The sequence below is a fragment of the Dipodomys spectabilis genome, unplaced genomic scaffold (genome assembly GCF_019054845.1).
Source record: "Dipodomys spectabilis isolate Male_0828 unplaced genomic scaffold, ASM1905484v1 ptg000073l, whole genome shotgun sequence".
Classification (NCBI taxonomy): Eukaryota; Metazoa; Chordata; class Mammalia; order Rodentia; family Heteromyidae; genus Dipodomys; species Dipodomys spectabilis.
The window spans coordinates 1,475,130-1,488,833 of record NW_024870750.1 but is presented as its reverse complement, the minus strand read 5'-3'; the positions used below and the strand labels follow the sequence as shown (position 1 = coordinate 1,488,833).

The following is a 13,704-nucleotide window of genomic DNA, read 5'->3' as shown; positions in this document are numbered from 1 at the left end:
CTGGGCTTAGGCGCTGTCCCTGCACTCTTCAGCTCAAGGCGAGTGCTCTACTGCTTGAGCCATAGCACCACTTCCGGTTTTCTAGTGGTTTTATTTGAGATGAGAGTCTCACAGACTTTCCTGCCCAGGCTGGTTTGAACCGTGATCCTCACATCTCCAACTCCTGAGTAGCTAGGATTATAGGCGTGAGCCACAGGCGCCTGGCTCTGCACAATTTTTGAAAACCAGAAACTACCAATGGCTAATTCAGCTGGCTCATAAGATACAGCTAACCAGTTGCTCATGCCTATAATCCTTAGCTTCTCAGGAGGTTGAGATCTGAGGATCATGATTCGAAGCCAGCCCAAGCAGGAAAAGCCTTGAGACTCTTATCTCCCAATTAATCAGAAAAAGCTGCAAGTGGTGCTGTGGCTCAACTGGTAGTGCATTAGCCTTGAGCAAAAAGGAGCTAAAGGGCAGTGCCCAAGCCCAGAATTTAAGCTCCAGGCACAGAGGGAAAAATAAATAAATAAATAAACCCATTAATAATATACACAGTAGAAGCTAAAACGGATCACACCATATAAGAAAAAAATATAAAATATTTTTACAGCAGCCTGTTTTCCGGGCTACTCAAAACAAGACATTTCATCAGTTCAACTATAGAAATTTTCAAAACTGGTCAAGCCTGATTGTATCTTCAACAGTTACAATGAAGAGAAGAATTTGTGTTCCATACTTGAATTAAAAGTAGACTGTATGCAAATGTAATCCAAGACAGAAAGAACCTAAACTCAGACTACACAGAGAACAAGCTTAAGGTGACTTACACTACCTCTAGCTTTCACACCTATAGAAGCTAGGGCTCCTTTAAGAAAAAGGTAAGTCCATACTTGGGGAGGAAATGAATAAATCAAGAGCATCATGTTACACCATAAAGCACAGAAGTTATAAAAGGTTAGTAGTTTTATGTTAAAAGGACTCAACAACCAGTCTAAATAAGCTACAACAGGCCAAAGATAGACAAAGCAACATTACAGACCTCATGTTGGAGGTGACAACACTGCCCATGAAGTAGTCATGTCCCATCTCATCTCAAAATACCCTGTACCAGACAGTCTCTCCTATCGATTTATGAGATAAACAAAGAACAGAGGAACATGCTGCCATCTGGGATGGGATATAGTCAGCTAAGTCTAAACTTAGGGAACTGAGAATCCACTAGATTTAAAAATTTTAAAGAGAGAGACAGAGTCAAAGACAGAGGGGAACTAGTGGAGTAAAAAAAAAAAGACATCGGGGCTGAGAAGGTGGCTCAGTGGTAGAGTGCTTGCTTTGCATGCATGAAGCTCTCGGTTCGATTCCTCAGCACCACATAAGCAAAAAGAAAAAAAACGGAAGTGGCGCTGTGGCTTAAGTGGTAGAGTGCTAGCCTTGAGCTGAAGAGCTGAAGGACAGGGCCCAGAGTTCAGGCCCCATGACCGGACCCCCTCCCCCCCAAAAAAAGACATCTTACATAAGTTACATGTTGAACATATCCTGGTCTTGAGGGAAATAAAACATAACAAGTCAGGTGCAAGTGGCTCACACAAGTAATCTTAGCTACTCAGGAGGCTGAGATCTGAACATTTTGGTTCAAAGCCAGATCAAATCCACAAGACTCTGTCTCCAATTAACTAATTACCAAAATCCCAGATGTAGAGCAGTGGCTTAAGTGGCAGAATGCAAGTTAATGAAAAAGTTAATGGACAGCACACCCAGGCCCTGAGTTCAAGCCTCAGTACCCAGGTTGTGTGAGTGGGTGGGTGGGTAGGTGGGTAGATAACTATGAATTATTATTTAATTACAAAAGAAATTTTTATGGTAACTAGAGGAATACATTGACTAAATATATGAAATGTAGGATGTCTTTAGCAATATTTTAAGAAAGGAATTATTATTTTTAGGAACATACTGAAATATTTACAAATGAAATGTTCTGAGGCTTGAATTTCTTCAAAGTAATATAGAGCAGTGTGGTATGGGAGACAAAATAGATTATGTACAGATTATGGTATTAATTCAAGGCATGTAGTTATCATTGCTGGAATGGAGAACTAGACTCAGTATTCTAGTCTCAATACCTTTGAAAACATACAACTTTCTATTCAAATAGAAAAAGACCTACCCCACCTTTTTGGGAAACTCACATGCACACTCACTGGCCTTCTCTGCTCTCAAATACTTACTGTATTAATTTTCTGAACCAAAGCCACTTTTCTTTCCCACTTAAAACATGTTCAACCTTAAGTAAAGAAAGTTGTTCTCTATTATCTTCAAGACTTTTGCTTGAAGAATTTAATAGATGACCAAAATCTTGAGTTCTGAAATGTAAAGAGCCTGGTTCATAGTATCAAATACATAAGAAATAAATTGTTGCTAAAACTGAGACGTAATCACTTAAAATTAAGTTCTACATTGAACAAAGCTATTGAGAATATGACTGACTTCACTGACAATTCAGAATTGCTTTCCCAACTATAGTGTTAATAAAGCTCAGAAATCTTACTCAACAGAATAAAAGTTTCATGTAAATAAATACAAATGAGCTGTGAACTAAGTTTTTATTTCTAACTACCCTGGATTAATAATGGGATAGATTAAGGAATCAATATATAATCAAAACCAAGTGCAGACTAAGTGCAAATGCTGTGCATTCACAACTTTTTTGAACAATGTCAGGTTAATAATAAATTAGTCTTACCAAATTAGAAGGCACAGATACTTTTGGAAATAATTTTCTGAGAACTTCTTTAGCCTCCAATTCAACAGACTGTATATGTTGTTGACTTTCCTAAAGCAGAAGACATACCAAATAAAAATTAGAAGATTACAGAATTGATAAAAGAAAAAACTACGATATTTTAACCTCTAGAGGAAGAAAATGTCAGTGAAAAATTATTTCAATACTAACAAATGACAATTTTCCCATTTTAAACTACTAAAAATATTTCCATAAAAAAAATCTGCAAAGTCTCTAAAGCATCCTAAAAAATAATACTATTAATTAAGCCAAAACAATGTCTAACAATATGGACATTTTCCTTGGCATCAGAAATCAAGTAATTTGTCACTAGAGGAACAATTCATTCATTTATATTCTCTCTCCCCCCCAGCATCCTCCTACACACACACTCTCCACCTCCTACAATATCAATAAAACAATATCAACTGTCTAACAAAGAAATATATATCTGGGCAACATAACTGAGGCTTACTGGCTAGTAAATCTCTAATTTAAAAAAGAATCAAATGAGTAAAAGTATTACAATGAAAACTCTAATGTATGTTAAGTCCTCTTAACTAATGTATGGTAATTTTCTAAAAATCTGCATCAAAAAATACATCATCAATAGACTATAATGTCATAAGAATAGTAAACCACATATTTCCATATTCAAGGTTAGATGAATCTATACTACACAAAAGTACCATCAAAGTTTGATGGGTGGTAGAAATGGAAGAAAACAAGGAAAAACTAATGTCATATTATTTTACTAACATCAAGCATCAAAAAGATTAATTCTGACACCTGTATATGGTTTAAGTCTAAATTTGCTGATTATGAATTCAACTGTAATGGCTATCAATTATACACTCAAAATAATGGTTTGTCAAAATAGGGTAATAATTTCATCACATTGCCACTGTCATCTGCCACCCAAATTATGTTTAAATTTCTCTACAAATGGTTTTTAGTATAAAAAAAGACAATTTTTAAAAATGCACATCTAAACCAAGCCAATAAAACCATCTCGTAACAATGTCCAGGGACTTCAACAAGTGACAAGGCAAGCAAGCTAGCAACATCTCAGCCATGTCTTTCCCATACCATTCAGATGTTTTTGAAATGTATTACTGACTTCAGATAGACACAATTCAATTTCAGAAAATTTAATCACATGGAAATCTAAAGCTAAACACAGCAGAGCTAGAGATTTTTACCATGTCCTATACACACAGAAAGCGGTTACTTTATTAAGGATTAGTGGCAATATTTCAGAATAGGTGTTTTACTTAGGTATTTTCAATGATTCAGTAAAGTTTGCTCAACTTTAGGAATATACATAAACTACATAATAAAAGTAGATTATTTTCATTCAAAGAAAATAGCTGCTTTTTCAGAAACAAGAGATAACTTTGATCACTGCTAAAGCAATAAAAAAAGACAGCGAACAGATATGTTCTTAAAACTTACAAAGAAAAAAAAATTACATCTCTAACTTATAATCCAGAGCCACAAAGATGACAAGTTACTTTTACTCTTTATTAACAATATTGGCTGAAAATTTTTCATTTGACAAGAATAGTTTGATTGTAGACAGCAATTTCTGTTCCACTTAAATATCTGGAAAAAAAGTTTAATATTGGAATGGCATAATTTCCCTTTAACAATCTTCATTTAAGTGACAGCTGTATTTTATCCTGTCTCAAAAAGAAAAAAATTAATAAAAATAAATAACCCTGGAAAGGCAGTAAGTATTCCAGTCTCCGTCATACTTCAGTCTATTGACCTGTATTTCTAGCAACTAAAACACTAAAATTTTCTAATTAGTTCTTACAACACAACTTGTGGCACTGGGACAATCAATATCACTTTATTCCCTATGCTATGTAAAACCTGTCTACATTCTGTTCCAACAGAAAATGCCATTCTCTGTAGATAATCAGCTATGCAAGAAGCCATCATGAACATAAATTGTAGCTTTCTTTAGGAATAATATGCAAAAATGCCTTTGGTGGATGGCATTATCACTTCTGTATTAATGATATGATCAGTAGTTCCTAGCTATCCAGTCTAACAAAACAAAAGCAAAAGGTAACTTAAGATAAAACAAAGGTAGAGGCAAGCAAAAATCATAGTAGAGCCCTCTTTTCTGATAGAAATCACTATTACTATCATAATCCCTCATAATGAAGCAAACATCTTACCTGAACTAGATTCTTCTATTCTCTGACTAAATTTCTCTATTATATACCAGCTATCTCATTTAAGTTTTAGTGGAAATTAAACAGATGAATAAGATTTTAGGTAAATATAAATCCACTAAAGAAAATAAAACCGCAAATATAAATGTAACAAAGTTTACAAAGCTACATTCTACCAAGCAATCTTCCAAATATCCTTAAGACTTGTATTTAAAATTGCAACAGATTATCTTGCCACACAAAATACTTTCATAATGCTGAAGTAAATAATACAGGTCCCTTCATTAGCCCATCTACAATACTTAGATTTGTATTATATAATTCTTACAGTTGATTTCTCCATTGTAATTCTTTATATACAATAGACAACTTAAGCTCAAGGAGAATGTCCTTCATTGTTTTGAAGACAAAGGAATAGTTCAGGAGTACTGAAGTACTCTTTCTAAAGAATATTACTTCACACTAATATCCCGTACCAAATATGATACTAGCATCATACTTAAAAATCCAAGTTAACTCCCCTTCTTCTAAGGAACTATCCCCAGTAACACACTAAGAACTAATCCCTTTCTTGTGCTACTTAAGACTTTTATCATTTTCCACCTTGCCTAAGTCTTCTTGGTGTGTCACAGAAAACCTAGTTCATTACACATCACAAATCATGACAGGTTTGTAAATATGTTTGCTAATTCAGTCAGGTTTTAGGGTTTTCATCAAAGTTCTCTTAACTACTCCAATCGGCACACTGCCTAACAAAGCTTGCATTTATAGCCTCAGTCTTCTGAGACTCTCCAGTTTACCGAATATCTAATGATGAGGTCATTCCCAACAAAAAAATAGCATGCTGAAAATTAAAGCCTCAAGGAATAGATGAAAAAAGCATAGAGGACAGAGATGATAAATGTGGATGATAAGGAGATTTTATATTTAAATTGCAGTAAAATTCAATGCTTTAGTCTGATTTTAAGAGAAGCTGCAGATTTTCTCTGTTCAGTGGATTGCTTCTAGGAGTTAGCATTACAACCTTGGAAGTCTTGTTCACTTTGTCCTGCAGCAATTTTTCAGTTGATGCCAATGCTTCCATTGCTTCCCAGTTTTTCTCCCGAAGGTCCTAATCATTTTTAGAAAGAATGATTTCAGTTTATCTATTATTGAAAGATTTTTGCTTTTTATTTCATCAGTATTTTTGCACTGCATTTAAATGCTGGTTACTGCAAAATTACTTCAATGGGAAAATATGTATATTAGCAAAAAATAAAAAAATGTTTAGAAATTTGAATGAGAAAAGAGGCCTACTTTTCATTTTTTTAGTATACACACCTAATACGCCAGCTTTTGAAATATTACTATGCACATGTGACAAAGAAAAAAGCATACAAAATAAAGACACAAATCAAGACTACAAGTATACCAAACAGTAGAGGGTAAGAACAGAAGAACATGTAAGTACTACAAAAAACTTCCATGTGATTTTAAAACAAGGCTCAACATCTTTTAGGAGATAGTACACTACCATATTTTTTTCCTCTAACTCTTTTAACAAAATTAACATATTTCCAATCTATCTAGGAATGATATAGTAACTCACTGTGTTCTTTCTTTCTTGGCATGGTGTGTATACTACAAAATAACCTGACATGAACAATATAAGCTAGTTGACTGAGGCAAAAGAGAAAGCTGGGAAACCATAAAAAACAGTCTCTTTACAAAAAGCAAACATCTGTAAAAACAGCTCTGAAAGATCTAAATTTTAACAGCAATTCATTAGCAAATGTACACAAAAACAGTTTACTACAGTTCAGTCTTATGTCAGAAGTAGGAATCTAAACAAAGCCATTAATCACTTTATTAAATATTTAGGTGCCAAATACAGTACTTGGCATTCATAAATCCTCATTAATCCCTGCAATTTATGAGTTATTTACTCATTTTATAGATAAGGAAACCACTGCTGAAGATTAAAAAAATCTGGCCAACTGTGAAGAGCAAATGAGTGGCAGAACTAGAATGTACTGACACTGCACCCTGCTGGCTCTTTCCACATGCTTCAAGGCCATCAGTGCTGCTGCTGCTGCTGCTGCTAGTGTATCATGTACTCTTTATCTCAGAATCCCAACAATAAAATACAAATATTAGTAGTATATTGGCAAGTTCACCTCAGTTTTTTGATCAAGCAATGCTGTTAATATTACACAACACACTAAGGTCAATTCACATGCCTAATTTTTACAAACTCAGGGGTACAGGAAATTCCAATTTGTTAAATTAACAATTTAACACAAACACAGAAAAATCTAACTTACCTTACAAACCATATATCCATTTAGTATCAATATCCCCTTAGATTTCAACAATGTTTAGTCTTGCTTATGACTTAATAATCACTGTGTACAAAAATTTCTTCTCTAGCAAGAATGGCTAGTCTCTACCTATAGGTTATCATCTAGCAAAGTGAATTTGTCAAATTTATCTATATTTACTATTATCTATTCAATAAAAGCACTAGAGAATGTTCCTATTTTAGTATAAATGTAAGAATAAACAATCTAAGGTCTCCAGCAGACTTAATCTCAGTTTTAAAAGGCAAGTTTCAGAAGGCTTGAGAATTTGATTAGGGAGCATGTTAAGTTTGAATATTGGCATTATTTTTAGTCTACAGAAAGGCTACCTTATTAAATAAGAAAGACCTCTAATTTTAAAAGGCTAAGTTTGAAGAATTATTCTTCCAAGTATGAGCTGAACAAAGTCAACTGCACTTTTAATTTAAAAGAATTTTTAAAATGCAATAATTACAACTACAATATGATATTTCAAAATATAAAATACATCCAAAATTAAATGATATTCCAAATTAATAATGAATATCATGATATTCTAAGCATAAAATGTGAACTTCTCATCAATTAAACAGTTAATAGTACTCCCCAACATAATAAATCAATAGTAATTTCTTATAAAGATTTAAACCATCTAAAGTACAAATAGATTCATTAGCATCTCATCTTTCACCACTTATGCAAAGTTTCATTCCAATAAAGATTTCCTTACATTGTTTTTCTTTCTCTGGTGTTCAACAGCATTCTTCAAGGACGCTAACTCATTCTGGAGCCCAATTATTTCATTTTCTCTCTCTGAAATCCTAAATGAGAACGTAAATTTTTTTTTAGGCAATCAACAATTTTAGATAAACCATTATACAATTTAGACATTGGGTAAATAACTTAAATATCTATATATCAATATTTGTTACTACAAAATAAAAACAGTAAGCTGACAATAAAAGCAGTAAGTAAATGAGGTTTGAAAAATGTACTAACTTGAGAGCTTAGCTATAGGATGTCATGGGAACCTTATCCTATGAATTCTTAATTTTAGAAATTGTTTTTAAATAAATCTGTGCTAATATATACAGCATGCTTAGGTTTGTGCTAAAGGAAAATCTCAACCCATATGAACCAATTCATGAACTGGTTATTATAACTGAATAGTTATAGCTATAACAGCTAAAGTTAGAGCTGTTGCTTTTTTTTTAACCTGGATTCCTAAAGTAGTTATTTTCCAAGTGAAACTGATAAGGCAATACCAAATAGATAGATAAATAGATAGATAGATAGATAGACAGACGACAGACAGACAGACAGATAGATATTTTTCTTTTTCTTAAAAGCAAGAAAATCAGTTAAGTGGCTCACCTATAATAAAAATATATTAAAGTGATTTTGGTGTTCTCTTGCCATTTTTACCCAATCTTAGAATTCATGTTTTTGCCAATAATATAGTTATTTTTCAGAAACAAAGAAACCATGGTAGATTTGGAATTCATTTTCCATTATGTTAAGAATAGCTTATACACAAAGTTAAATCACAAATACAGATCTTTCTTAAGAATAAGACTGGTCTGGGAAGGTAGCTCACTGGTAGAGTGCTTGCCTCAAATGCATGAGGCCCTGGGGTTTGATTCCTCAGCACTACATAAGTAGAAAAGGCCGGAAGTGGTGCTGTGGCTCAAGTGGTAGAACGTTAGCCTTGAGCTGAAGAGCTGAGGGACAGTGCCCACTGCCAGAATTCAAGCCCCACAACCGACAAAAAAAAAAAAAAAGAATAAGACTATATATAAGGAACTAACAACTAGAGATAAATCAGGCAGCTATTTCTTAAGAGCTATTTGGAGATCTTAGCAAGAGAGCACAGTTGCTCATATACCACTAACCGAAGAATAGTCCTTCTAAGATGGGGAAGGTTATCCTCTTTAGCAGAGTGTGCAGCTTCAAGAGGGACATAAATGAACTAGTGAAATGGGGAAAGTGATAAATGCCTAGTCAGCCTTATCAAGTGAATCAACTCTGGTGATCAATAAGGCATTAAAGTAACAGATGTTACAGCTAGCTGACCCTCACATCCACAAATAGGTATAGGATTGACCAGCTCATCATCTGGTCTGAACCAACAGCTGTTGATAACTTTTTTTGAGACAAGGTCTCATGATCTCATCCAGCATTCCAAGTAGCTGGTACTACATATGTGAAATGCTATGCCCAACTTGTGTTGATGTTCTTAAAAGTATCCCTTACTAAAAAAAAAAAAAAAAAAAAAAAAACAGAATGAAACAAAAAGGCTCCTTTGGCCCATGAAGCCTAAAACACTCATTACCAGGCCCTTTATCAAAAATGTTTCAAAGCTGGACTTAGAGGTAGATGGCAAATCATGCTTTCTACAGTCAACCACAGGACTCAGTTTAAAATAGTAAAGAACCTACTTTATAAACAAGCCAAATTAGAAAACATTTAGAATACCTGCATTATATATTAAAATATTTCATGTGGTTGGCTTTTGGCATGTTGAAACGTAACTTATTAGAAATGATTTAAATTACTAGCCTTTTAGGAGTTTTATTGGTGCTCTCTTTGAAGGTGACTTTTTTTTCTGAACCATTTTTCTTGTCAGCAGTAGTTTTTTCTAAGTTTTCTTAAAAATGGAAGAGGTAAGCCAAAATCTAAACCATTCAATTACACAAGATCCAGAATAAAGGACACACAGTAGGGTATCTGAGGCAATCTGAAGATAAAGCCTTTCAACTACAGCTTAATTTGATTCAGTATTTTCTGAATGCCTAAAAAGAAAACAAAACAAAAAACCCAAGCATCTCTCATAACAAGACAGAAGAAATTCATGATGCAACAGGCACATCAGCCAAAGGCAAGGCTGCAAGACACTGATAGTAGGTCAGAGTTCAACCACTAAAGTTAGTGATGTTTGTAACAGTTACACTAAATCACTTCCTTAAGAACTATAATTTAGCATATAAAAAGTTTACTACTTCCCAAACTGTCAATCAAACGTATTACTTACACTTTTAGTAATTCTTCGTGAGGGGGAAAAGAAGGAGCCTATTAAAAAAATTAAGTGTTATTTCAAATTAAAGCATTCCTTACAACAAAATTAAATTCTCACACATAAATTAAGACAACACTGAAGATAAAAAAGTATTCCACATGCTAGAACTTTGACTTTAACCATGTGGTCTTAATAAAAAATTATTTATAAAATGAATTAAGTGCTAATTCCAACCTTCACTGTGGCTACAAATAATCTTCATTTAATAAGAATTTATTTCTTATGTATACAGCAGTTTAATTTATATTTCACTATTTTAAAAAATTTAAGCTTTGGAAAGTCAAAAACTAGTTACCGAGCACATAACAGAAAAGTTAATTTTACATAATATGCACAAGTACACTACTGTCATATATGGTATTTATTCCTTGGTTACAAACTCCTTAACTATAGAAACTATATGTCAATAGGCATTCTAATTCTTTATCTTTCAAAATACATATGGCCTAATCTGGTTTACCAAGTAAAGAAAACTGGATATACGTTTTTCTAAAAATCATTATTTTAATTTTATTTTTTACCAAGTAGAATTACATATTGAAACAGTTTTAAGTAGTAACAGGCTGTTGCTTCTAACTTACATATTTGTTAGATTCCCTCCAGTTACTGATGTTTATTTAAGGAGAAGATCCACTTATTTTAAATAGACCAGCTAGAAGCATTCTAGAAGATTTAAAGCTGGAATACACACGGTATATTTTCATAAGTTGTATTTTATCTTAAATATTGCATAGCAAATTGCTTTCTTTTATAGAAAAGCAGTAAGAGAACCTTTTATTCTCAATGAAATTTTAAAATGGCAAGAATGTTATAGACAGTCATGAGTTACATTTTTTTTGCTATACAAATCAAAGACAAGATAATAGTACCAACCTGTTGGTAGTTCTCCTGCTTAATCTGTTCAATTTGAGATTTAAGCAGTTGATTTTCATCTTGTATCTCCTATTTAAACAAAAATTAAACATGAATACCTAGAGATTTTTATTTCCTTTATAAGCTGTTGAAACATATATAATCTACAAAATTTGCAAAACTATTTTAAAAGGATATGATAAGCAATATACTAAAATATATTATGTAATTATCATGTATATTTAGTAGCAGCTTAGGAGTCAGTATGTCTCAGTAGAACGAAATAGTTTTGGAAAGTAGACCCAAGTACGGGTAGATGTATATTCTAGGACATGTGAACTGAGTAGGACACAGTATCTCAAACTCAACACTAGTAATATTTTAGACTTGATATACCTTTGTTTTAGGGTACTGTCTTAGGCACTGTGGGACATTTAGCAATTTTCATGACCTCCATCTAGTGGTTGCACTAGCATTTCTCTTCTACCAAGAAGTCTCCAGGTATTGCTAAATGTCTCCTGGGAAAAACTGCGGAAATTATAATGGATTGGGTTTTTGGGGTTTTTTGTATGCTCCAAACATTTTAATGATTATTGTTGAGCATACATTTTGGAAATTTACTTCAAACTGCAACAAGTTTCAATGTTTATAATATACAAAGAAAATACAACCAAACGTAAAACTTGCTTCAAGTGGCCTTGTACCTAGATCAGTATTTAAACACTATGTTGAGATTTTTTTTTTTTTTCAGTCATGGGGCCTGAACTCTGGGCCTGGGCACTGTCCCTCAGCTCTTCAGCTCAAGGCTAGTGCTCTACCACTTGAGCCACAGTGCCATTTCCGGAGCAGAGTTTTTTGAAGTTTTAAACTCAGAGCCTCATGTCTTGAGACTTCATCCCAACCTAATATGGATCATGTAATGATGTAGCTAACCTTTTAAAAAAATTAATAGAAAGCTATTCCATAAAACAACCTGAAATAAATTATATATATTTGAAAATCTAAATAAAATGGAAATTGTAAATTTAGTAAAACAGGTGAGAATATTTTAATAATTACAAGTGAAAGATTCCATTCTCCCTAAGACTTAAAAGAAACTTATATTTGAGTATAAAAAAGTTTTAAACGGGGCTGGGAAGGTGGCACAGTGGTAGAGCGCTCACCTTGTATGCCTGAGGCCCTGGGTTCAATTCCTCAGTACCACATAAACAAAAAGAAAAAAAGCCGGAAGTGGCGCTGTGGCTCAAGTGGTATAGCGCTAACCTTGAGCTGAAGAGGTGAGGTACAGCGCCCAGGCCCAGAGTTCAGGCCCCACGACTGGACCAAAAAAAAAAGTTTTAAACCAGCTGGGTGCCAGTGACTCATACCTGCAATCCTAGCTACTCCAAAGGCTAAGATCTGAGGATGGCCTTAGAGCCAGTCCAGGAAAACCTTAAGACTCTTATCTCTTATTAACCAGGAAAAACTTCCAAGTAGAGCTCTGGCTCAAGTAGCAGAATAGTAACCTTGGAATAAAAAAGCTCAAGGACAGTATCTAGGCCCTGAGGTTCAAGTATAAAAACCAGTACCAGAAAAAAAAAATTAAACTAATCAAAGAACTGGTGGCCCATACCTATAATCCTAGCGACTCAAAACTCTGAGTTCTGAGGATTTCAGTACAGGCAGACAAATCTGAGAGACTTTTATTTTTATATTCAGTTAATCAACACAGCTGGAACTGGTAGAGCAACAGCTGTGAGTAAAAAAAAAAACAAAAACCAACCAAGAACATCAGAGAACATCAGGCTCTGAGTACAAGCCCCCCGTACCAGAAGGGGGCGGGGGGGTGGGGAGGATTCTAACCTTCAAAAGAGAAGGGAAAATATAAATAAATTCAAAAGAAAGTTGGGCATAGTAGGGCACACGTTGTAACCTTAGCACTCAGGGGGCTGAAGCAGCAGTGTCATTCAAGGCGTGAGCTACATAGTGATACTATCACAAAAAAAGAAAACTCAAAACAAGTAGGAAAAAACAAATTCCCTCATATAATAAAAACTTAGTTTATTATATAAAAAAATCATAACTTGCTAAGAAAAAGTTATCCTGGAAGAAAAAAATGTTGGAAAAATTAAAAACTAATTCATACATGTATGGCTTAAACTTTTGAAGAATGGTTAACTTTTCTCACAATCAAATACAACTTACAATACACCTTTCAAGTGTAATATTGAATGTTTTCATCATTTTTCAGCATTGAAAAAGGGGAACAATTCTTCACTGGCAATATTATAAATTATTAAAATATACTTTGGATGACAATTTAGCATTATTTAACAAAACTAAAACTGAGCATAATTGGCAGGCAGAGGAAATATGACAATCCTTGGAGTACCGAGTGGGAGCAAGACAGGTTTAAGACACTGAAAGCATCTACAAATTTGCTAGCACTTCAAATCTCCAAGAAGTACTTTTAATTACTAATGTAGGTGAGGAGACAATGTCTTTCTATTTAAATTACCTCTAAAAACCAAG

General features: G+C 33.7%; 1 protein-coding gene across 10 annotated transcripts in view; it reads right to left on the bottom strand.

Annotated features, from left to right (window-relative positions):
• Ktn1 (kinectin 1) overlaps positions 1-13,704 on the bottom strand; it is a 94,932-nt gene that overhangs the window by 14,867 nt on the left and 66,361 nt on the right. For 7 of the 10 annotated variants that reach the window (XM_042682474.1, XM_042682473.1, XM_042682475.1 and 4 more), the window contains 5 exons: positions 11,215-11,283; positions 10,297-10,334; positions 7,996-8,086; positions 5,972-6,058; positions 2,723-2,812 (listed from right to left, as the gene is read on the bottom strand). In XM_042682474.1, the coding sequence (XP_042538408.1) occupies positions 2,723-2,812; positions 5,972-6,058; positions 7,996-8,086; positions 10,297-10,334; positions 11,215-11,283 (375 nt within the window). The remainder of the gene's footprint in view (positions 1-2,722; positions 2,813-5,971; positions 6,059-7,995; positions 8,087-10,296; positions 10,335-11,214; positions 11,284-13,704) is intronic. The other 3 variants (XM_042682479.1, XM_042682481.1, XM_042682482.1) reach the window with 1 other exon arrangement.